The 22958-nt window shown below is 40.8% G+C and overlaps 1 protein-coding gene across 1 annotated transcript in view; it reads right to left on the reverse strand.

Annotated features, from left to right (window-relative positions):
* tmem161b (transmembrane protein 161B) overlaps window positions 1-10737 on the reverse strand; it is a 63305-nt gene extending 52568 nt beyond the window's left edge. The window contains exon 1 of the mRNA XM_062050947.1: window positions 10469-10737. Coding sequence (XP_061906931.1) covers window positions 10469-10471 — 3 coding nt within the window. The 5' untranslated portion in view covers window positions 10472-10737. The remainder of the gene's footprint in view (window positions 1-10468) is intronic.
* Window positions 10738-22958: the final 12221 nt, after the last annotated feature.

A 22958-nucleotide genomic window follows, 5' to 3' on the forward strand; every position in this document is an offset into this window, starting at 1 on the left:
AATTGAAATCTGTAGGGGGTGGACAGGTGGTATTGGCTCATGAAGCTGAACTTGGAAGCTCTATTGAGTCAAACTTCCACTATTTAGTTAATTTTGTGTATGTTTAAAGACCTCTCACTGGACAATCAATAGAAATATTGATTGATTGGGGACGGCGTGGCGCGGTTGAGATAGCGGCCGTGCCAGCAACCTGAGGGTTCCTGGTTCAATCCCCACCTTCTACCAACCTCTTCACGTCCGTTGTGTCCTTGAGCAAGACACTTCACCCTTGCTCCTGATGGGTCGTGGTTAGGGCCTTGCATGGCAGCTCCCGCCATCAGTGTGTGTGAATGGGGAAATAGTGTCAAAGCGCTTTGAGTACCTTGAAGGTAGAAAAGCGCTATACAAGTATAACTCATTTACCATTTAAATATGACTATTGTTTTTTGCAGGCCGCCTCCGTCCTGAACGTGAGGTGGAAGCACTTATTTAGACATTCAGTCAAGCTCTCAAACAGGGGGAGGGGGGAAACACAAAAAGGTAAGATTAAATATTTTCATCTAATCATGGCAAATCCATAACACAGACAAGCGACATGCAGCCACACGAATGCTGCTAAAAACAGCTGTTTTTATGCAGAGTCTATCGGAGAGTGTGCATGTGTACCTAATGTTGTGACCAGGTGAATCCATATAATGTTTAGAAAGATTATTTTTGACTGCAAAAAATAGCGGTGGCGACTTAAGTAGAGCTGGGCGATATGGCAGAAAACTTTTTCACAATATACATTTTTTAAATTTGTCAATATCGATAATGATTGATACTTTTTTTGACTAAGCATGCCAATAAATACAGTAAAACAATTTCCAACTTTCCAAGGGTGCTATTTATCAGATGAGAAAGTGTCTGGTAGCCAGGTAGGATGAGCGTGGATAAGGTAATAAAATAATTAAAGTAGATTTGAAGGTCGTTGCAGATTTGATACACTAGATAGCAGTAGTATACCGTATAAGCTTTTGAACACTACACAGTAGTTTGGGAAACAACTAATTAAACCGACACATTGGAAGTGTCAGGATGTTGCCTAGGGCTGGGCGATATATCGATATTCTCGATATATCGTGGGTTTGTCTCTGTGCGATATAGAAAATGACTATATCGTGATATTCGAGTATACGTTCTCACGCAGTTGCTTTTAGCTGCGGCCATTACACTGCATGCGTTTCCCACTCTTTCTTGTCTCTCCTTCTCACAGAGACTTAAAACAAGCGCACCTTCTTACATACGTCACACGCTCCCAAGGAGCAGACAGGTAGCGACATGGTAACGATAGCTGTGATGCTAACAGTGTGGTGCGAGTGGTAATACGAGAGAGAGAAGGTGCGAATCTGGTAACAAATGGAGGAATAATTAATTCCCAAGAAAAACAGCACAGGGTCCATCGTCTGCCGGTGGTTTGGCTTCAAGCGGGAATATGTTGAACATTTATGCGGCAAAAGCGTTGCTACAAAAAGTAGCACCACTGCTAATGTAGAATCATTTGAAAAGTCACCCACTAGAGAATGAAGAGTGCTTGAAACTGTGCATGTCAACATCTCCATTTGTTGCCACACCAACAAAATGCCGAAGCAACTATTTCCAGATCAACACCGTATGAAAAAAAAATCAACAACAGAAGGAGATAACGTCCGCAGGAACATACCACGTAGCGAAGGACATATACTATTTGATATGCAGCTCATTTTTATTTGACACTTATTGAAATATCTTGTGTGACATCATGCACAAAAGTGCACTTTATTTGTTTTTAACTAATGTAGTGGCGTTCTGTACAAAAAGTACACTTTAATTTAGTGTTGTTTTGATGTCATCTTGGTGACATCATTCACAAAAGTGCACAAATAGCTTGTTTTAAAATGTCTCTGACAATCTTGCACTTTCTGTTTTGGAAATGACATGAATGTTTGTGCCACTGCTTAACAACTGTTTAATAAATACAGTTTTGCTAAATTTACTTAGTTGTGATTTCCCGCTCTGCATAAAAGTTTAAAATGAGCATATATTAATGCAGTATGAACAAGAATGTTTTAATGTAGACACAAATAATCATCATACTGCAGTGATTATATGCATCAAGTGTTAATTCAAGACTTAGGCAAAATATTGAGATATATATCGTGTATCGTGACATGGCCTAAAAATATTGAGATATTAATAAAAGGCTATATCGCCCAGCCCTAATGTTGCCGCACTGTCTGCATTAAAACCAACAAAACTAAAGACAAGTTTCTGTTATTGAGTTAATATAGCAATATATCACAGTTTCTCTTCTCACTTCAAGATATATATTTAAATTGTGTACATTTCCAAAATGTTAATTATGATACTTTTGGAGAGGACGGAGTGTGGTTTAATTTGCAATCAGGGACTCCAGAATTGAACATCTTACAGACAGACCCAAAAACAGGTTACAAAAGTGACTTTGTAGAAATATCTGTACAAAATGTACATGTAATGCATATTTAACACATTATCTAGACCACAAGGAAGTGTTTTCCATGTAGATTAAAAACATTATAGGTCTCCTTTGATGTGTACAAAAAGTACACTTTAATTTAGTGTTGTTTTGATGTCATCTTGGTGACATCATTCACAAAAGTGCACAAATAGCTTGTTTTAAAATGTCTCTGACAATCTTGCACTTTCTGTTTTGGAAATGACATGAATGTTTGTGCCACTGCTTAACAACTGTTTAATAAATACAGTTTTGCTAAATTTACTTAGTTGTGATTTCCCGCTCTGCATAAAAGTTTAAAATGAGCATATATTAATGCAGTATGAACAAGAATGTTTTAATGTAGACACAAATAATCATCATACTGCAGTGATTATATGCATCAAGTGTTAATTCAAGACTTAGGCAAAATATTGAGATATATATCGTGTATCGTGACATGGCCTAAAAATATTGAGATATTAATAAAAGGCTATATCGCCCAGCCCTAATGTTGCCGCACTGTCTGCATTAAAACCAACAAAACTAAAGACAAGTTTCTGTTATTGAGTTAATATAGCAATATATCACAGTTTCTCTTCTCACTTCAAGATATATATTTAAATTGTGTACATTTCCAAAATGTTAATTATGATACTTTTGGAGAGGACGGAGTGTGGTTTAATTTGCAATCAGGGACTCCAGAATTGAACATCTTACAGACAGACCCAAAAACAGGTTACAAAAGTGACTTTGTAGAAATATCTGTACAAAATGTACATGTAATGCATATTTAACACATTATCTAGACCACAAGGAAGTGTTTTCCATGTAGATTAAAAACATTATAGGTCTCCTTTGATGTGTTTAAATTACACCTGCATTGGTTTTTGTGGTTATGAATGATCAACAGAGAAATACAAAATTATTTTGGTGAGCTGCTTTGACTATTTACTGGTAATACAAACTACATAATGAATAATTGTGATTAACAATGGTGATTTCAGTAATGATACAAATAATCCTGATTATCATTTTGGTCATAAACGTGCAGCTCGACCGTCGATTAATTGTTATGGTCGTTTAGGTCAACTAAGTCGAATACTTGCAACTAGGGATGATACTCGAAACCGGTTTTCCCGGTTGTTTGATAAGAAAAGAACCGAGTCCTCGGCCTCAAATCCCTTTTTGACAACCGGAACCCGTTAACGAGACCACTATAGTAAAGAAAAAGAGTTGGTTCTTTATTCGAATCCCTGGGAACGAATCTCGTCCCGACAAGAAATGCCCCGTGTGACATCACAAGAAATGACATCACGTAGCTCAGTCATTAGGCGCAGAAAGGAAAAGTAGGAAAAAAATGGACCGGAAAAAGTGCTCCAAGGCATGGCTTAATTTCACCAAAAAAAACGAGGAAGCGGCAATATGCAATTATTGCCAGGCTTCGCTCTCGTGTAAGCGGGGGAAGTACAACAAGCGTGTCGTGTCTTTGAAGCAGCGGCAGAGACGACGAATAACGCCCCTCTTCTTCTGCCAGCTGCCCCTGTCCCAGCTACAGTGGCGGTGACGCCGGTTAGTAACTAACGTTAACTGTTGCCGGTTAATTTCCATATCTGCTCACTTGTAGTAACGTTACCTCTTATGTCAACCAGGACTGCAGTAATGTTAGCTAGACTAACGTTACCTAAACATAGTCAGCAGCTAACGGTAACGTTAACGTGAGCCTTTTTGTATGTGTCTGATAATGTTAACGTTATCTTGTAATCTACACCACGACAGAGTTTCCAAGTCTGTCTAATAAACTAGTGATTTCTTTATTTCTTTAGTTTATTTGGAACATGAACACACTTACAGTATAATACATCACAGTTTCATATCATTTCACTTTACAGGAGTAGGAAGAAGTAAAGCTTATTTAATCTTACCCCTTTCCCACTTCTTAGCGTTTACAAATATATACAACATTTACTGACCTTTTTATAATAAAATATCTGTGAATAAGTATATACATCAGTTTTGTAATATGTAATTAATTAATTCAGTCATTATTAATATACTGAGATGAGGAATATCTTATTTTCAATAAGGTTGAAAGTATTTCTCATAATTCTTCTTTTTTGTACTTTGTAAGCACTATTCATTTGAACAACCTCTTAAACTGGATCATATCAGTACAATGTTTAACTTCTTTACTTAATCCATTCCATCATTTAATTCCACATCATTTTAGCTGTTTGCAATTTTACCAAATCATTGAACTTTAATATGTTTGACTCAATAAATAAAGTGTTTGTATGTTCTCTATATCCAACATTATGTATCAGTCTAATTACATTTTTTTGTAACACGGTTAACGAAAGTAGCGCACATTTGTAGTTATTTCCCCACATTTCTGCACAATACCTCAGATATGGTAATACTATAGTAGCGAGCAATAGAGAATGTGAAGTGATTTGTTAAACCAAATATTGTGTGTTTTTTTCCATATACAACAACCTATCTGGACTCGATAAGAGAATCGGTTCGATAAGAGGATTCGATAATAGGCTCGAACTCGATAATTTCTTATCAAACATCATCCCTACTTGCAACAGCACTATTTTCCATTTGACTGTAGTGACTGTCAGACCCTACTTGACTCCTTATACTGTAGTACAGACTATAAACACCACCAGTGGCATGCTGACCTGCAAACAACTCCACAGGCCGCGCCGCCTATTGATGGCCAAAAAGTTACGGTATGTCTTAGTCAGCAAAGAAACCAGTTGCATTTGCACATAGGTGACATTTAAAGTGAAACATGTTAAATGAAATAAGTAATGGGAAACACTGTGATGTAAATAAGGACGCAATCTAAAAATATTTTGACCATCTAATTGCAACCACTCACATTAGCCTCGGAACGCATCCACCCTGTATGGAAATTTGAGAAAGTCCTTTTTCAGTGACCTAGTTTGTGTGTGATGTCACTGAGCATGTCAAACGACAATGTTGCCCTACCGTAGCTGCTTCAGCACAACTAAAGTGACTCAAGTTGCCCATTTTTACAACATGATGTGAGTCATTTAGTACAAAGTGTGTGTAATAATAGACACTGATATTGAAACAATGCCACGGTTTCATGCTATGCTCGGTTTATGTGGTTTCTTTTTGTTTTATTTAATTCAAGAATGAAGATGACTCTGTCATCAATTCCCCCCAAATATGTCATTGATATCTGACGGGGAATACTTTTGAATTCTTGTGAGAATTAATCCCTAAACTGCTCAACGGCAATCGACATCTCCCTCCCTCTCTTCCTAATGTAGTGACCCCTAAATCTATATATTTTTTAATGAAGTTTATTTTCCACCATGACTGAATGAAAAATAGCGGTAAAGCTCGTCTTTAATATATATACTGTATTTAATTGTGTACATTTTCATAGGACAAATTGATGCTTTTGGAGAGAGTGGGGCGTGGTTTCATTTGTAATCGGGAAACGCCGCGACAAATGAACATCTTGCAGTCACATGCAGAAAGTAGGGTATAAAAGGTGACTGTGGAGCAAAATATACAGAAATTTTACACCAGAACCAGAACTTGACCACAAGAATGTGTTTTAAATGCAGATAAAAATCTGCATCGGTTACTTTTAAACTGGGCTATATATTGTGGTATATTTGTATAATGCTTATGCATTGGACCCCAACTTAAACAAGTTGAAAAACTTATTTGGGTGTTACCATTTAGTGGTCAATTGTACGGAATATGTACTTCACTGTGCAACCTACTAATAAAAGTCTCAATCAATCAATTAATCAATCAACAAAACTGTAAAAAAAAGAAAAATTAAATAATTAGTCTACTGTATACATTATTTATATTAGAGATTGACTGATATGGTTTTATCAGGACATATACCGGTTAATAGAAGTCAAGGAGGCCCAGGGTTTCCCGCAGCGCTTTGTTGTTAAGGCGGCCGCCTTAACAACAAAGAGCCACCGCCTAAACTAAAGTCTTCAAAAAAAAACAAAAAACATATATATATATATATATATATATATATATATATATATATATATATATATATATATATATATATATATATATATATATATATATATATATATTAGGGGTGTAACGGTACACAAAAATTTCAGTTCGGTACGTACCTCGGTTTAGAGGCCACGGTTCGGTTCATTTTCGGTACAGTTAGAAAACAACAAAATATAATTTTTTTGGTAATTTATTTACCAAATTTGTAAACAATTGCATAACAGCAATGAGATGGAGACGTGACAAAGCTCTTTTTTTCCTTTAAAACTGTCATTGCTCAAAACATAATATTGAATCAAAATTAGAGATGTCCGATAATATCGGCCTGCCGATATTATCGGCCGATATATGCGTTAAAATGTAATATCGGAAATTATCGGTATCGTTTTTTTTTGTTTGTTTTTATTAAATCAACATAAAAAACACAAGATACACTTACAATTAGTGCACCAACCCCAAAAACCTCCCTCCCCCATTTACACTCATTCACACAAAAGGGTTGTTTCTTTCTGTTATTAATATTCTGGTTCCTACATTATATATCAATATATATCAATACAGTCTGCAAGGGATACAGTCCGTAAGCACACATGATTGTGCGTGCTGCTGGTCCACTAATAGTACTAACCTTTAACAGTTAATTTTACTAATTGTCATTCATTACTAGTTTCTATGTAACTGTTTTTATATTGTTGTACTTTCTTTTTTATTCAAGAAAATGTTTTTAATTTATTTATCTTATTTTACTAATTGTTTTAAAAAGTACCTTATCTTCACCATACCTGGTTGTCCAAATTAGGCATAATAATGTGTTAATTCCACGACTGCATATATCGGTTGATATCGGTATCGGTTGATATCGGTATCGGTAATTAAAGAGTTGGACAATATCGGAATATCGGGTATAGGCAAAAAGCCATTATCGGACATCCCTAATCAAAATCAATGTTTTTATGAATTATTGACCTATCCAAGGCTCCGATTACTTCACATCAATTATTCCACTTTGAGAAATATTTTTTGTGGAAGATTTTGTATATGTTTTTGCCATTAAAAAACAGTTTTCTTTGACAAAAACAGCAGAAAACAAACAAACAGAAAAACAACAGAAAAAAAACTAGAGATTTAAGTGTTAAATAAATAATGTATGTATGCCCTGGCACTCCATTATTATAATTTCATGACTGAAGCAAACAACGTTTTACACTTTCATACTGAAATAAATACACCTACAACTTATTAAATACAAATATAGAAAAAGGAAAGAAAAGGAAAGAAGAAAGTGAATGAATGTTTATAACTGAATACATTTAACATATGCATAAAAATGTGTTTTCTTTTGTATTATTATTTTTTTTTAATGAATGAAGAAACGTTTATGACAACCTTTATCCAAAACACAATATAGAATGTGAGATATAACAGGGTAATGCATACATTTATCATTTGTTTTCAAAACGCTTACAAAAAAGTGGGACCCCATTTTTATGACTTGATGGGGGTCAAGCCATTTTGAAAATTAGCACAAACACTGTGCATATACAGTATATATATATATATATATATATATATATATATATATATATATATATATATATATATATATATATATATATATATATATATATATATATATATATATATATATATATATATATATATATATAACGTTATATACACACTATATTGGCAAAAGTATTTGGCCACCCATTCAAATGATGAGAATCAGGTGCCCTAATCACTTGGCCCTGTGTATAAAATCAAACACTTAGGCATGGAGACTGTTTCTACAAACATTTGTGAAAGAATGGGCCACTCTCAGTGATTTCCAGCGTGGAACTGTCTTGGATGCTACCGGTGCAACAAATCCAGTCGTGAAATGTATTCGCTCCTAAATATTCCAAAGTCAACTGTATTATAAGAAAAGTGAATAGTTTGGGAACAACAGCAAGTCAGCCACCAAGTGGTAGCCCACGAAAACTGAGAGAGGGGTCAGCGAATGCTGAAGCGCATAGTGCAAAGACTTTCTGCACAGTCAGTTGCTACAGAGCTCCAAACTTCATGTGACCTTCCAATTAGCCCACGTACAGTACGCAGAGAGCTTCATGGAATAGTTTTCCACGGCCGAGCAGCTTTATCTAAACCATACATCACCAAGTCCAATGCAAAGCGTCTAATGCAGTGGTGTAAAGCACGTCGCCACTGGACTCTAGAGCAGTGGAGACGCGTTGTCTGGACTGATGAATCACGCTTTTCCATCTGGCAATCTGATAGACCAGTCTGGGTTTGGAGGTTGCCAGGAGAATGCTACATTTCGGACTGCATTGTGCCGAGTGTGAAATTTGGTGGAGGAGGAATTATGGTGTGGGGTTGTTTTTCAGGAGTTGGGCTTGACCCCTTGATTCAAGTGAAAGGAACTTTGAATGCTCCAGGATAACAAAACATTTTGGACAATTCCATGGGATGGCACTTCAAGTTCATATGTGAGTAAAGGCAGGTGACCAAATACTTTTGGCAATATATATATATATATATATATATATATATATATATATATATATATATATATATATATATATATATATGTGTGTGTACAAAGAAGGCCGATGCAGATATACCAAATATCAGCCAATAATCTGCCGATGTCTAGTTCTTATCTAATTCATTTTCAGTGCACCTTCCAGTTTCTATTGTGTACCGTATTTTCCGCACTATAAGGCGCACCTAAAAACCTCCAATTTCCTCAAAAGCTGACAGTGCGCCTTATAATCCGGTGCGCCTTATATATGGACCAATATTGAGCCACAACAGGTCTCGCAATTACGGTAAGCAGCCGCCGACTTCATTTTGAAGTCGGCGGCTGCTTACCATAGAAGAAGCGCTTCTTCTTCTACGGGGGAAAATTAAGTCGGCGACTGCTTACCGTAGTTGCGAGACCTAAACTTTATGTAAAGACCCAAAAATGGCTCCTATTAAGAGACACGCTTACGACGCAGAGTTTAAACTCAAGGCGATCAGTCACGCAGTAGAACATGGGAATAGAGCAGCAGCGAGAGAATTTAACATGAACTAATCAATGGCGCGGAAGTGGAGGAAGCAACATGATGACCTGCGCTAAGTAAAGAAGACTAAACAGAGTTTCCGAGGGAACAAAGCGAGATGGCTACAGTTGGAGGACAAACTCGAACAGTGGGTTGTTGAACAGAGAGCAGCAAGTAGAAGTGTCAGTACAATCACTATTTGTTTTATTGACATTCCCTTTAGCGCAGCTCCATCTAATGGATGCATAATGTAACCCCAGTCTCTACTTTAGTGTCTATTCTATGCGCCTTATAATGCGGTGTGCCTTATATATGAACAAAGTTTTAAAATAGGCCATTCATTGAAGGTGCGCCTTATAGTGCGGAAAATACGGTACTATATATGTTGAAATTATCCTGCTGTAATTTATAACTTAATAATACAAATTTTACAAATGATGTTCCCGATGGTTGCCTTGTTTTTTTCTGGCTTGACCCCCTCAAATGTCTGTGCAGGTGCAGGACCATACTTGTGTTTCCTGCATCAACAATCTGGATGGAGGCAACACAAACACACGGTGGACAGTAAACACAGCATCAAATACACCTACTGACAGTAAACACCTGCTTATCTATTGCCATCAGAACCATGAGCAATATTACACGACAAAATGCTCAGATATGATTGAAATTGAGCAAAAAGCATCCTGCAGCAAAATAATTACTGCTGGTACACCTGTGGTTAAGTTGGATAATAGCATCCTCTTGAGCATGGATGTAAGCTAGCTGCACTGCTAACCTGACAAGATGGGACTGAGCTTTAACTGCATTCGAGACGATGGCAGAAATACTAACTATATACAAGTGTCAAATGATCATTTCAACCATGCACGATGTCATTAAACAGAGATAGTATTGCTGGCTGTCACACACTCACCATGTTGATGCAGTGCACCCGAAACTGGCTCAACGCCGACAACACTGAGCACTCCGAGCCGGAGACGACACGGCGAGGAGCACATAAGCCCTTCTTGCTGCTTGTGTACACACAAATAAAATGGAACTTCCGTCAAATTGTCACCTTTCCGCCATGGAGGGATTACGTCGTCAGAATTCAATTGATCGCGGCTCCGCTATCAAGTATTTTCTAACTGCAGTATAGAGGTCACGCTGAAACTCCGGGTGAGAAGGTGTCCGCGGATGTGCCTGTTAAGAAAAGGGTGCGTTATGAGCATTTAGTTAAGTATATGTGCATGTATACAATTTTAAACTGCGACATTTTTTAACTAGAAAATAATCATTACATACGTAGATTACAATGTCGTTTAAAAATAGTACAAACGTTGTGTCATTTTGAACAGGCGAGAATTCTAGCCTAGGTGTTTTATATTTAGGGCCCCAAAGACCGGAAAAGTGGTGGATTTTCTTTTCTTAACTTTATTGAGAAAACAAATTCTTGAACAGATTCCTTTAGTGTAGCAGAGCAGGCAAGGTTTAAGGCTAATTGAATACAAGTAAATGTAATTATACATTTTATCTAATAGCTTTAATTTTATGGTTAAGTCTAAATTAAATATGGCTTTTGATTGGTATGTATTTTATTTAAATTATCTATCTTCGTAAGCAATATGTATGTATTTTTTTGTTTTTGTTTTGCATTACTCTTTACTTCAGTTACTGTATGTAAAAATCATGCACTGCAACAATGTAATTTCCCCATTGTAATTATTACAATAATGGGTTGTTTTTGTAATAAAAAAAAATACATTTATATGATTTGTTTATTTAAACATGTAATTGTGTTTATTGTTTTATGAAGTATATATCTGTTCATCATATTTTTTTTAATCTAATGTTTCACAATGCCAAGTTTCACTGTTCTGAGTATTATGTGATCAATAATATCAACACAATAAATAATGTTTGGTGTAAATAAGAAGTTACAGTGTTTAATTTGCATATGTCCAGTAGGTTTAATCAATAGACTATACCTGAAGCAGCTTCTGGTCTTAATAAAATTGCATATATTTTTCATATTTTTCCACTTCATGACCTCATTTACAGGAAATTGTATATCAGACCTAAAGTATGCATTTGTACTGTTTACATACCAAGTGGCTGTTTATATGTAAATGACATTGCAGAAGTGTGTTATATTGGGAATGCAGTACAAATTATGTAGAAATATATTTACAACTGTAACATTCCTTCCTAAACATATTACCATGATGCATATGTGTCTTAAACGTGTGCTGTAAATGCTACGAAATACTGTAGATCAGTCGTTTTTAAAGTTTTTTCACTGAGTACCACCTCAGAAACACTTGGGTCTCCAAGTACCACCATAATAGATAGATAGATAGATAGATAGATAGATAGATAGATAGATAGATAGATAGATAGATAGATAGATAGATAGATAGATAGATAGATAGATAGATTAGATAGATAGATAGATAGATAGATAGATAGATAGATAGTACTTTATTGATTCCTTCAGGAGAGTTCCCTCAGGAAAATTAAAATTCCAGCAGCAGTGTACAGAATTGAGATCAAATTTAAAAAAGTAAATAATGGGGGTATAAATGGAAACAAAATAGGAAAATATTACAGTAGAATAAAAACAAAGAGCATCAATGAGAATACAAATATATAACAGTAAAATAAGAATATAACAAGAGAAACTAGGCATTAGTGACCATGTTATGAAAACGTATTACACTGTTATTGTTTTGCATCCCTGTCATCCTAGTACCCTCCCCCCCCCCCAGAGAGGAGTTGTACAGTCTAATGGCGTGTGGGACAAAGAGTTTTTTAGTCTATTAGTCCTGCACTTGGGATGAAGCAGTCTAGCACTGAACAGGCTCCTCTGGCTACTGACAACGGTATGCAGAGGGTGACTGGCATCGTCCAGGATGCTCACTAGTTTTTCCACAGTCCTCTTCTCTGCCACCGTCACCAGTGAGTCCAGTTTTAGTCCAATCGTAGAACCGGCCCGCCTGATCAGTTTCTCCAGTCTGGAGCTGTCCTTCTTAGATATGCTGCCCCCCCAGCACACTACGATGTAGTACAGAACACTGGCAACCACATACTGGTAGTACATCCACAATAGTTTTTTACAGATGTTGAAGGAGTGCAGCCTCCTCAGGAAGTACAGCCTGCTCTGTCCTTTCCTGTACAAGTGGTCTGTGTTAACAGTCCAGTCCAGCTTGTTGTCCACCCACACTCCGAGGTACTTGAATGAGTCCACGGTCTGTACCTCGACTCCCTCGATCACAATAGGTTGTGACCTTGGACTCGCCCTCCCAAAGTCAATGACCAGCTCCTTGGTCTTTGAAGGGTTGAGCTGCAAGAGGTTCCTGTGGCACCAGACAACAAAGTCCCTCACCAGCCTCCGAAACTCCTCCTCTCTGCCGTCCCTGATGCACCCGACGATGGCTGTGTCATCCGCGTACTTAATGACCAACATACAAATACAATAGCGTAGTAGACTTAAATGTAAATTTTTTGGCCACTGTAACATTACACACAGTTTAAACAGTAGCACTGTTTGAATATTTATTTATATGATTGTTTGGCGTACCATTAGATGGAGCTTACCACAGTTTGTGAATCACTGCTGTAGTACTATATATATATGTATATATATACGTGTATATATATATATATATATATATATATATATATATATATATTATATATATATATATATATATATATATATATATATATATATATATATAATGTATAAATATAATCCATCCGTCTTCTTCCGCTTATCCGAAGTCGGTTGCGGGGGCGGCAGCCTAAGCAGAGAAGCCCAGACTTCCCTCTCCCCAGCTACTTCCTCCAGCTCTTCCCGGGGAATCCTGAGGTGTTCCCAGCTGGGAGACATAGTCTCTCCACCGTACCCTGGGTCTTCCCCGTGATCTCCTACCGGGAGGACGCGCCCTAAACACCTCCTCAGGGAGGCGTTCGGGGGGCATTCTGACCAGATGCCCGAACCACCTCATCTGGCTCCTCTCAATGTGGAGGAGCAGCGATTTTACTCTGAGCTCCTCTTGAATCATAACTTCTCACACTATCTCTGAGGGAGAGGCCCGCCACCCGACGGAGGGAATTCATTTCGGCCGCTTGTACCTGTAATCTTGTCTTTTGGGTCATTTTTTTTTTTTTTTTCATCATCATCATGGCGCCGATGAAGGCTGCCTCGGTGCTCTCGTGCGTCCTGTTTTGTTTGTTTTTGTACATAAATTGTGTTTCCGGGTGCTCTTACACCCGTGAAGAGCTACTGAACATCAGATCCATCATCCCTATGGACTTGTTACCAGTCATCTTAGCGTCAGCTGCGGATTTGGTCCATTCTGTGCTCAAAAGAGGGAAACCGCATCGCCGAGGAAAGAGAGCGGGCACAGTTGTCCGTCTTCGCGGACAGGGATTACGCACGCCTCTACCAGGCATCTTCCTCTCCAACGTCCGCTCACTTGCCAACAAGATGGACGAGCTAGCGTTGCTGATGAGAAGGAACAAGGACTTCTCCTCATCATGTGTGTTGTGTTTCACGGAGACTTGGCTGAGCGCAAGTGTCCCGGACAGTGCGCTTCAACTGGAGGGCTTTCATCTCCTCCGCGCGGACAGAGACGCGGCGCTCTCTGGCAAAAAAAGAGGCGGTGGACTATGCTTCTTTATCAACAATAGCTGGTGCACAGACGTGACTGCCATTTTTAGACACTGTTCTTCCTCTCTGGAATATTTTTTCATCCACTGTAAGCCCTTTTACTCACCGCGTGAGATTGTTTCATTCATTCTCGTGGCTGTTTACATCCCGCCCGGCGCGGACGTGCGTGACGCTCAGCGCGCGCTCGCAGGACAGATCTTACATGTGGAACGGTCTTTTCCTGACTCTCTTGTTATCGTGCTTGGTGACTTTAACAAGGGAAATTTGAGCCAGGAATTACCAAGTATAAACAGTTTATTAAATGCCCGACCAGAGAGGAGAACACGCTGGATCACTGCTACACTACATTGAGCAAGGCTTTTCATGCAGTCCCGCGCGCTGCTCTTGGACTATCAGATCACGTGATGGTGCACTTAATCCCTTCATACAGACAGAGACTGAAACTGGCTAAACCTGTTATGAGGAACATTAAGTGTTTCACCGCCGAGTCTGTGGACGAGTTGCGTGCTTGTTGGGAAACGACAGACTGGGAGGCAATTGGAGCGGCCACGAACAATCTGGAAGAGTATACGGACACTGTGACCTCGTGGCGAAGTTGGTAGAGTGGCTGTGCCAGCAATCGGAGTGTTGCTGGTTACTGGGGTTCAATTCCCACCTTCTACCTTCCTAGTCACGTCCGTTGTGTCCTTGGGCAAGACACTTCACCCTTTGCCTCTGATGGGTGCTGGTTAGCGCCTTGCATGGCAGCTCCCTCCATCAGTGTGTGAATGTGTGTGTGAATGGGTAAATGTGGAAATACTGTCAAAGCGCTTTGAGTACCTTGAAGGTAGAAAAAAAAAATAAAAATAAAAAAAATAAAAATAAAAAAAATAAAAAAAGCGCTATACAAGTATAACCCATTTATACATACAGTTCAATGAGGCGCGCATCATTCCAATGCGCACAAGGGTTTGTTATAACAACGACAAGCCCTGGTTCACACCCAAGCTCCGACAGCTGCGCAAAAAGAAGGAAGCTGCGTGGAGAAGCGGGGACCGAAGTACATACAGAGAAGCGAAGTACCACTTCACCAGGGAAGTGGAGAAAGCTAAATCTGTGTACTCTAACCGTCTACAGGAACAGTTCCGCTCCAATGATTCTGCGGCAGTTTGGAGAGGTCTAAGGGCCCTTACGAACTATAAGCCCAAAACCCCCCAGGCCCTGAATGACCGGACACTCGCTCAGGGCCTCAACACACATTACTGTCGTCATGAACGGCCTTCAGCTCATCAAAGCCATGCTCCCCCCACCATCACACTCCCCACTAATGCCAGCACTTCATTAAAGGAGTTAAAGGACTCAAAGGACTCCAATGACATCACAGGACTCCAAAAACATCATAAGACTGTAAAGACCCTCTCCATCAAAGAAGAGGATGTACGCCGGCAGTTCTTGAAGCTTAATACGCGGAAGGCCCCCGGGCCGGATGGTGTCTCCCCCTCCACTCCCAGACACTGTGCGGACCAGCTGGCTCCTGTCTTCACTGACATTTTTAACACCTCTCTGGATCTATGCCGCGTGCCGTCCTGCTTTAAGACCTCTACCATTGTCCCTGTCCCCAAGAAAGCACGGATCACAGGACTAAATGACTACAGGCCGGTCGCGCTGACGTCTGTGGTCATGAAGTCCTTTGAGCGCTTGGTCCTGCCCCACCTCAAGGACATCACCGCCCCCCTCCTGGACCCACTGCAGTTCGCCTACAGAGCCAACAGGTCTGTGGATGATGCAGTGAACCTGGCCCTCCACTTCATCCTGGAGCATCTGGACTCCCCCAGGAACCTACGCTAGGATCCTGTTTGTGGACTTCAGCTCTGCCTTCAACTCCATCCTCCCTGGACTGCTGCAAGACAAGCTTTACCAGCTCAGCGTGCCCGACTCCCTCTGCAGTTGGATTAATGACTTCCTGACAGACCGAAGACAGCACGTACGGCTGGGGAAGATTGTCTCGGACAGTCGAACCACAAACACTGGTACTCCTCAGGGCTGTGTACTCTCCCCCTGGCTCTTCTCCCTGTATACAAACTGCTGCACCTCCAGTCACCAATCCGTAAAACTGCTCAAGTTTGCAGATGACACCACCCTCATCGGGCTCATCTCGAATGGCGATGAGTCCATCTACAGGAGAGAGGTGGGCCGGCTGACGTCCTGGTGCAGCCTCAACAACCTGGAGCTGAACGCCCAGAAAACAGTGGAGATGATCATGGACTTCAGGAAAGTCACAGCCCCACCATCCCCCCTCACCCTGATTGACTCTCCCACCCCCGTCCCCATTGTGGACTCCTTCCGTTTCTTGGGCACCATCATCACCCAGGACCTCAAGTGGGAGCTGACCATCAGCTCCCTCATCAAGAAGGCCCAGCAGAGGATGTACTTCCTGCGGCAGCTGAGGAAACTTAAAGTGCCGACCGAGATGCTGGTGCAGTTTTACTCAGCCATCATAGAGTCCATCCTGACCTCCTCCATCACAGTGTGGTTCCCCGGCGCCACAGTCCAGGATAAGAATAGACTGCAGCGCATCGTATGTGCTGCTGAGAAGGTGATTGGCTGCAAGCTCCCATCCCTCCAGGACTTGTTCTCCTCCAGGACCAGGAGGCGTGTGGGTCGGATCACAGCTGACTCTTCTCACCCTGGACACACGCTATTCTCCCCTCTCCCCTCAGGCAGGAGACTACGCTCCATCCAGACCCACACCTCCCGCCATCTGAACAGTTTTTTCCCCTCGGCCATCAGGCAAATGAACAATAACTCCTAACAGCAGCTCCTTGAATTCCTTGAATTCCTTCTAAGTCTATCTGATAGCTCAGTTACAGCTCTTTTTATTACCAAATATATGTTATATGTTTTTATGTCGCACGTTTGCACCAAGAAAAATTCCTAGTTTGTGAACCCGTTCTCAAACAATGGCAATAAAACTATTCTGATTCTGATTCTGATTCTGATTCTGATAACCCAAAGCTCATGACCATTGGTGAGATGGATCGACGCTGCACCGATCGGCTTGTCGATCTCACGACCCACTCTTCCCTCACTTGTGAACAAGACCCCAAGGTGCTTGCACTCCTACATTTGGGGAAGGAATTCCTTCCCAACCCAGAGATAGCACTCTACCCTTTTCCGGGCGGAAACCATGGACTCGGACTTGGATGTGCTGATTTTCAGAATCGGTGACAAAGGGAAGCCCTGGCAAAGTCCAACCATCACTGGAAACAGGTTCGACTTACTGCCAGCAATGCGGACCAAACTCTGACACTGATCATACAGAAAGTGGACCTCCACAATCAGGTGATCCCTGAGCACTTTCCACAGGACTTCCCGAGGGACACGGTCGAATGCCTTCTCCAAGTCTACAAAACACAGGTAGACTAAAATAAATGATAAATGGGTTATACTTGTATAGCGCTTTTCTACCTTCAAGGTACTCAAAGCACTTTGACAGTATTTCCACATTCACCCATTCACACACACATTCACACACACTGATGGCGGGAGCTGCCATGCAAGGCGCTAACCAGCAGCCATCAGGAGCAAGGGTGAAGTGTCTTGCCCAAGGACACAACGGACGTGACTAGGATGGTAGAAGGTGGGGATTGAACCCCAGTAACCAGCAACCCTCCGATTGCTGGCACGGCCACTCTACCAACTTCGCCACGCCGACTAGTTGGGCAAACTCCCATACACCCTCAAGGATCCTGTCAAGAGTATAGAGTTTGTCCACAGTTGCACGACCAGGATGAAAACCACACTGCTCCTCCTGAATCCGAGATTCAACGATCCGACGTAGCCTCCTCTCCAGTACACCTGAATAGACCTTACCGGGAAGGCTGAGGAGTGTGATACCAGGATAATTTGAACACCCCCCCCTGTTCCCCTTTTTAAATAGAGGAACCACCAATCGAGAGGCACCACCCCCGATGTCCACCCAATGCTGCAGAGTCTTGTCAACTACGACAGCCCCACAGCATCCAGAGCCTGAAGGAACTCATCCACCCCCGGGGCCCTGCCACCAAGGAGACTCTTAACTACCTCGACAACCTCAGCCCCAGAAATAGGAGAGCCCACCGCGGAGTCCCCAGGCACTGCTTCCTCATTGGAAGAAGTGTAAGTCGGATTGAGGAGGTCTTCGAAGTATTCCTTACACGGATTCACAACATCCACAGTCGATGTCAGCATCACACCGTCCCCACTATACACGGTGTTGACAGTGCACTGCTTCCCCCTCTTGAGGTGGCGGATTGTCTTCAGAATCGCTTCAAAGCCGTCCAGAAGTCATTCTCCATGGCTTCTCCGAAGTCCTCAAATGTCAGAGTTTTTGCCTCTGCAACCGCCAAAGCCACCCACCGCTTGGCCTGTTGGTACCTGCCCGCTGACTCCGGAGCCCCATGAGCCAAAAGGACCCTATTGGACTCATTCTTCAGATTGACGGCATCCCTCACCGTTGGTGTCCACCAGCGGGTTCTGAGATTACCGCCTCGGCAGGCACCGACCACCTTGCGGCCACAACTCCAATCAGCTGCCTCGACAATAGAGGCACGGAACATGGTCCACTCGGACTCAATATTCAGCACCTCCCTCATAACATGTTGGAAGTTCTCCCGGAGCTGGGAATTGAAACTCTCTCTAGCGGAAGACTCTGCCAGACAATCCCAGCAGACCCTCACTATACGTTTGGGCCTGCCGGGTCTGTCTTGCATCTACCCCCACTATCGGAGCCGATCAATGGTGATCGGTTGAAAGCGCCGCCCCTCTCTTCACCCTAGTGTCCAAAACATGAGACTGCAAATCCGATGATACAACCACAAAGTCAATCATAAAACCGTAGCCTAGAGTGTCCTGGTGCCAGTTGCACAAATGGACACAGTTATGTTTGAACATTCTGTTTGTTATGGACAATCTGTGAAGAGCACAGAAGTCCAATAACAAAACACCACTCTGGTTCAGATAGTGTCAGCCGTTTCTCCCAATCACGCCTCTCCAGGTCTCACTGGTCTCCAGGTCTCATGTGAGCGTTGAATTCCCATAGTAGAACAAAGGAAACACTAGAGGGAGCACGCTATAGTACTCCCTCTAGGGACTCCAAAAAGGGCGGGTACTCTGAACTGCTGTTGGCACAAACAACGGTCAGGACCTGGCTGAGGGAAGCTACCCTTTCGTCTACCCGGTTAAACTCCAACATGCAGGCGCTCATGCAGGGCAACAAGTATTGCCACCCCTGCCCGTCGCCTCACACTGCTGGCAACACCAGAGTGGAAGAGAGTCCAGGCCCTATCGAGAGGACTGGTTCCAGAGCCCTTGCTGTGTGTCAAAGTGAGACCGACGAGATCCAGCCAGAACTTCTCTACCTTGCACACCAGCTCAGGCTCCTTCCCCCCCAGTGAGGTGATGTTCCACGTCCCAAGAGCTAGCTTCTGTAGCTGAGGATCAGACCGCCAAGTGCCCTGCTTTCAGCTGCCGCCCAGCTCACAGAGCACCCGACTTCTATGCTCCCTCCTATGGGTGGTGAGCCCATTGGAGGGGGGATCTATGATGCTTCTTCGGGCATAGATTACAGAGCACAACAGGTGGCTCTGTAATCAGAGCCACCCGTGGCTCTGATTACTGTTTTGCACACTCTTGGCATTCTCTCGAAGAGCTTCAAGCACACTTGTGAAGTAAAAAACATTTCAGGTGACTACCTCTTTAAGCTCATCGAGAGAATGCCAAGAGTGTGCAAAACAGTAATCAGAGCGAAGGGTGGCAATTTTGAAGAAACTAGAATATAAAACATGTTTTCAGTTATTTTTCCTTTTTTTGTTAAGTACATAACTCCACATGTGTACATTCATAGTTTTGATACTTTTAGTGACAATCTACAAATAGTCATGAAAAAAAAAAAAGGTTATCGAATAAGAAGGTGTGTCTAAACTTTTGGCCTGTACTGTCTATATATATACAGTATATATATATATTTATATATATACCGTATTTTTTGGATTATAAGTCGCAGTTTTTTTCATAGTTTGCCCGGGGGTACGACTTATACTCAGGACTTATGTGTGAAATTATTAACACATTACCGTAAAATATCAAATAATATTATTTAGCTCATTCACGTAAGAGACTAGACGTATAAGATTTCATGGGATTTAGTGATTAGGAGTGACAGATTGTTTGGTAAACGTATAGCATGTTCTATATGTTATAGTTATTTGAATGACTCTTACCATAATATGTTACGTTAACATACCAGGCACGTTCTCAGTTGGTTATTTATGCGTCATATAACGTACACCTATTCAGCCTGTTGTTCACTATTCTTTATTTATTTTAAATTGCCTTTCAAATGTCTATTCTTGGTGTTGGGTTTTATCAAATAAATGTCCCCAAAAATGCGACTTATACTCCAGTGTGACTTATATATGTTTTTTTCCTTCTTTATTATGCATTTTCGGACGGTGCGATTTATACTCCGGAGCGACTTATACTCCGAAAAATACAGTATATATATATATATATATATATATATATACATATATATATATATATATATATAGTTAAAGTTGAAGTTAAAGTACCAATGATTGTCACACACACTAGGTGTGGTGAAATTTGTCCTCTGCATTTGACCCATCCCCTTGTTCACCCCCTGGGAGGTGAGGGGAGCAGTGGGCAGCAGCGGTGCCGCGCCCGGGAATCATTTTGGTGATTTAACCCCCGATTCCAACCCTTGATGCTGAGTGCCAAGCAGGGAGGTAATGGGTCCCATTTTTTTATAGTCTTTGGTATGACTCGGCCAGGGTTTGAACTCACAACCTACCGATCTCAGGGCGGACACTCTAACCACTAGGCCACTGAGTAACTAGGCCACTGAGTAGGTTTTATATATATATATATATATATATATATATATATATATATATATATATATATATATATATATATATATATATATGTATATATATATATATATATATATATATATATATATATATATATATATATATATATATATATATATATATATATATATATATATATATATAAGAAATACTTTAATTTCAGTGAATTCTAGCTATAAATATACTCCTCCCCCTTAATCCCGCCCCCAGGCCCCGCCTCCCCGACCCTGCCCACCCCCCTCCCCCCCAATCTCCCGTATTTGGAGGTCTCAAGCTTGTCAAGTATGCTAATTTGATTTGATTGTAACTTTTCTACATCACCAAAATTGATAATGTATGTTGCTGTATGTATACTTTTGACCCAGCAGATTTGGTCACATTTTCAGTGGACCCATAATAAATTCATAACATAACCAAACTTCATGAATGTTTTTTGTGACAAACAAGTATGTGCTCCAATCACTCTATTACAAAAAAAATAAGAGTTGTAGAAATTATTGAAAAGTCAAGACAGCCATGACATTATGTCCTTCACAAGTGTATGTAAACTTTTTACCATGACTGTACATACTGTATATACACACATATACACACACATGAAGTATATACAGTATATACATACATATACACTACTGTTCAAAAGTTTGGGGTCACCCAAACAATTTTGTGGAATAGCCTTCATTTCTAAGAACAAGAATAGACTGTCGAGTTTCAGATGAAAGTTCTCTTTTTCTGGCCATTTTGAGCGTTTAATTGACCCCACAAATGTGATGCTCCAGAAACTCAATCTGCTCAAAGGAAGGTCAGTTTTGTAGCTTCTGTAACGAGCTAAACTGTTTTCAGATGTGTGAACATGATTGCACAAGGGTTTTCTAATCATCAATTAGCCTTCTGAGCCAATGAGCAAAACACATTGTACCATTAGAACACTGGAGTGATAGTTTCTGGAAATGGGCCTCTGTACACCTATGTAGATATTGCACCAACAACCAGACATTTGCAGCTAGAATAGTCATTTACCACATTAGCAATGTATAGAGTGTATTTCTTTAAAGTTAAGACTAGTTTAAAGGCCTACTGAAATGCATTTTTTTTATTTAAACGGGGATAGCAGATCTATTCTATGTGTCATACTTGATCATTTCGTGATATTGCCATATTTTTGCTGAAAGGATTTAGTATAGAACAACGACGATAAAGATTGCAACTTTTGGTATCTGATAAAAAAAAGGCTTGCACCTACCGGAAGTAGCGTGACGTAGTCAGTTGAACATATACACAAAGTTCCCTATTGTTTACAATGATGGCCGCATGAAGTGAGAGAGATTCGGACCGAGAAAGCGACAATTTCCCCATTAATTTGAGCGAGGATGAAAGATTTGTGGATGAGTAAAGTGCAAGTGAAGGACTAGTGGGGAGTTGAAGCTATTCAGATAGGGAAGATGCTGTGAGAGCCGGGGGTGACCTGATATTCAGCTGGGAATGACTACAACAGTAAATAAACACAAGACATATATATACTCTATTAGCCACAACACAACCAGGCTTATATTTAATATGCCACAAATTAATCCTGCATAAAAACACCTGCGTGTTTGTTATGCTAGCTCCTAGCTCCTCTGCTAGCTCCTAGCTCCATAGAACACGCCAATACAATTCAAACACCTGATCAACACACACAATCACTCAGCCCAAAAGACCGTTTACCTAACCCAAGGTTCATAAAGCTTATATATTTTTAAAAAGTTACGTACGTGACGCGCACATACGGTCAAGTTATCGAATGTTTAGCAGCCAAGGCTGCATACTCACGGTACCTGATATTCAGCTGGGAA

This window comes from Entelurus aequoreus, linkage group LG06 (genome assembly GCF_033978785.1).
Source record: "Entelurus aequoreus isolate RoL-2023_Sb linkage group LG06, RoL_Eaeq_v1.1, whole genome shotgun sequence".
Taxonomy (NCBI): Eukaryota; Metazoa; Chordata; class Actinopteri; order Syngnathiformes; family Syngnathidae; genus Entelurus; species Entelurus aequoreus.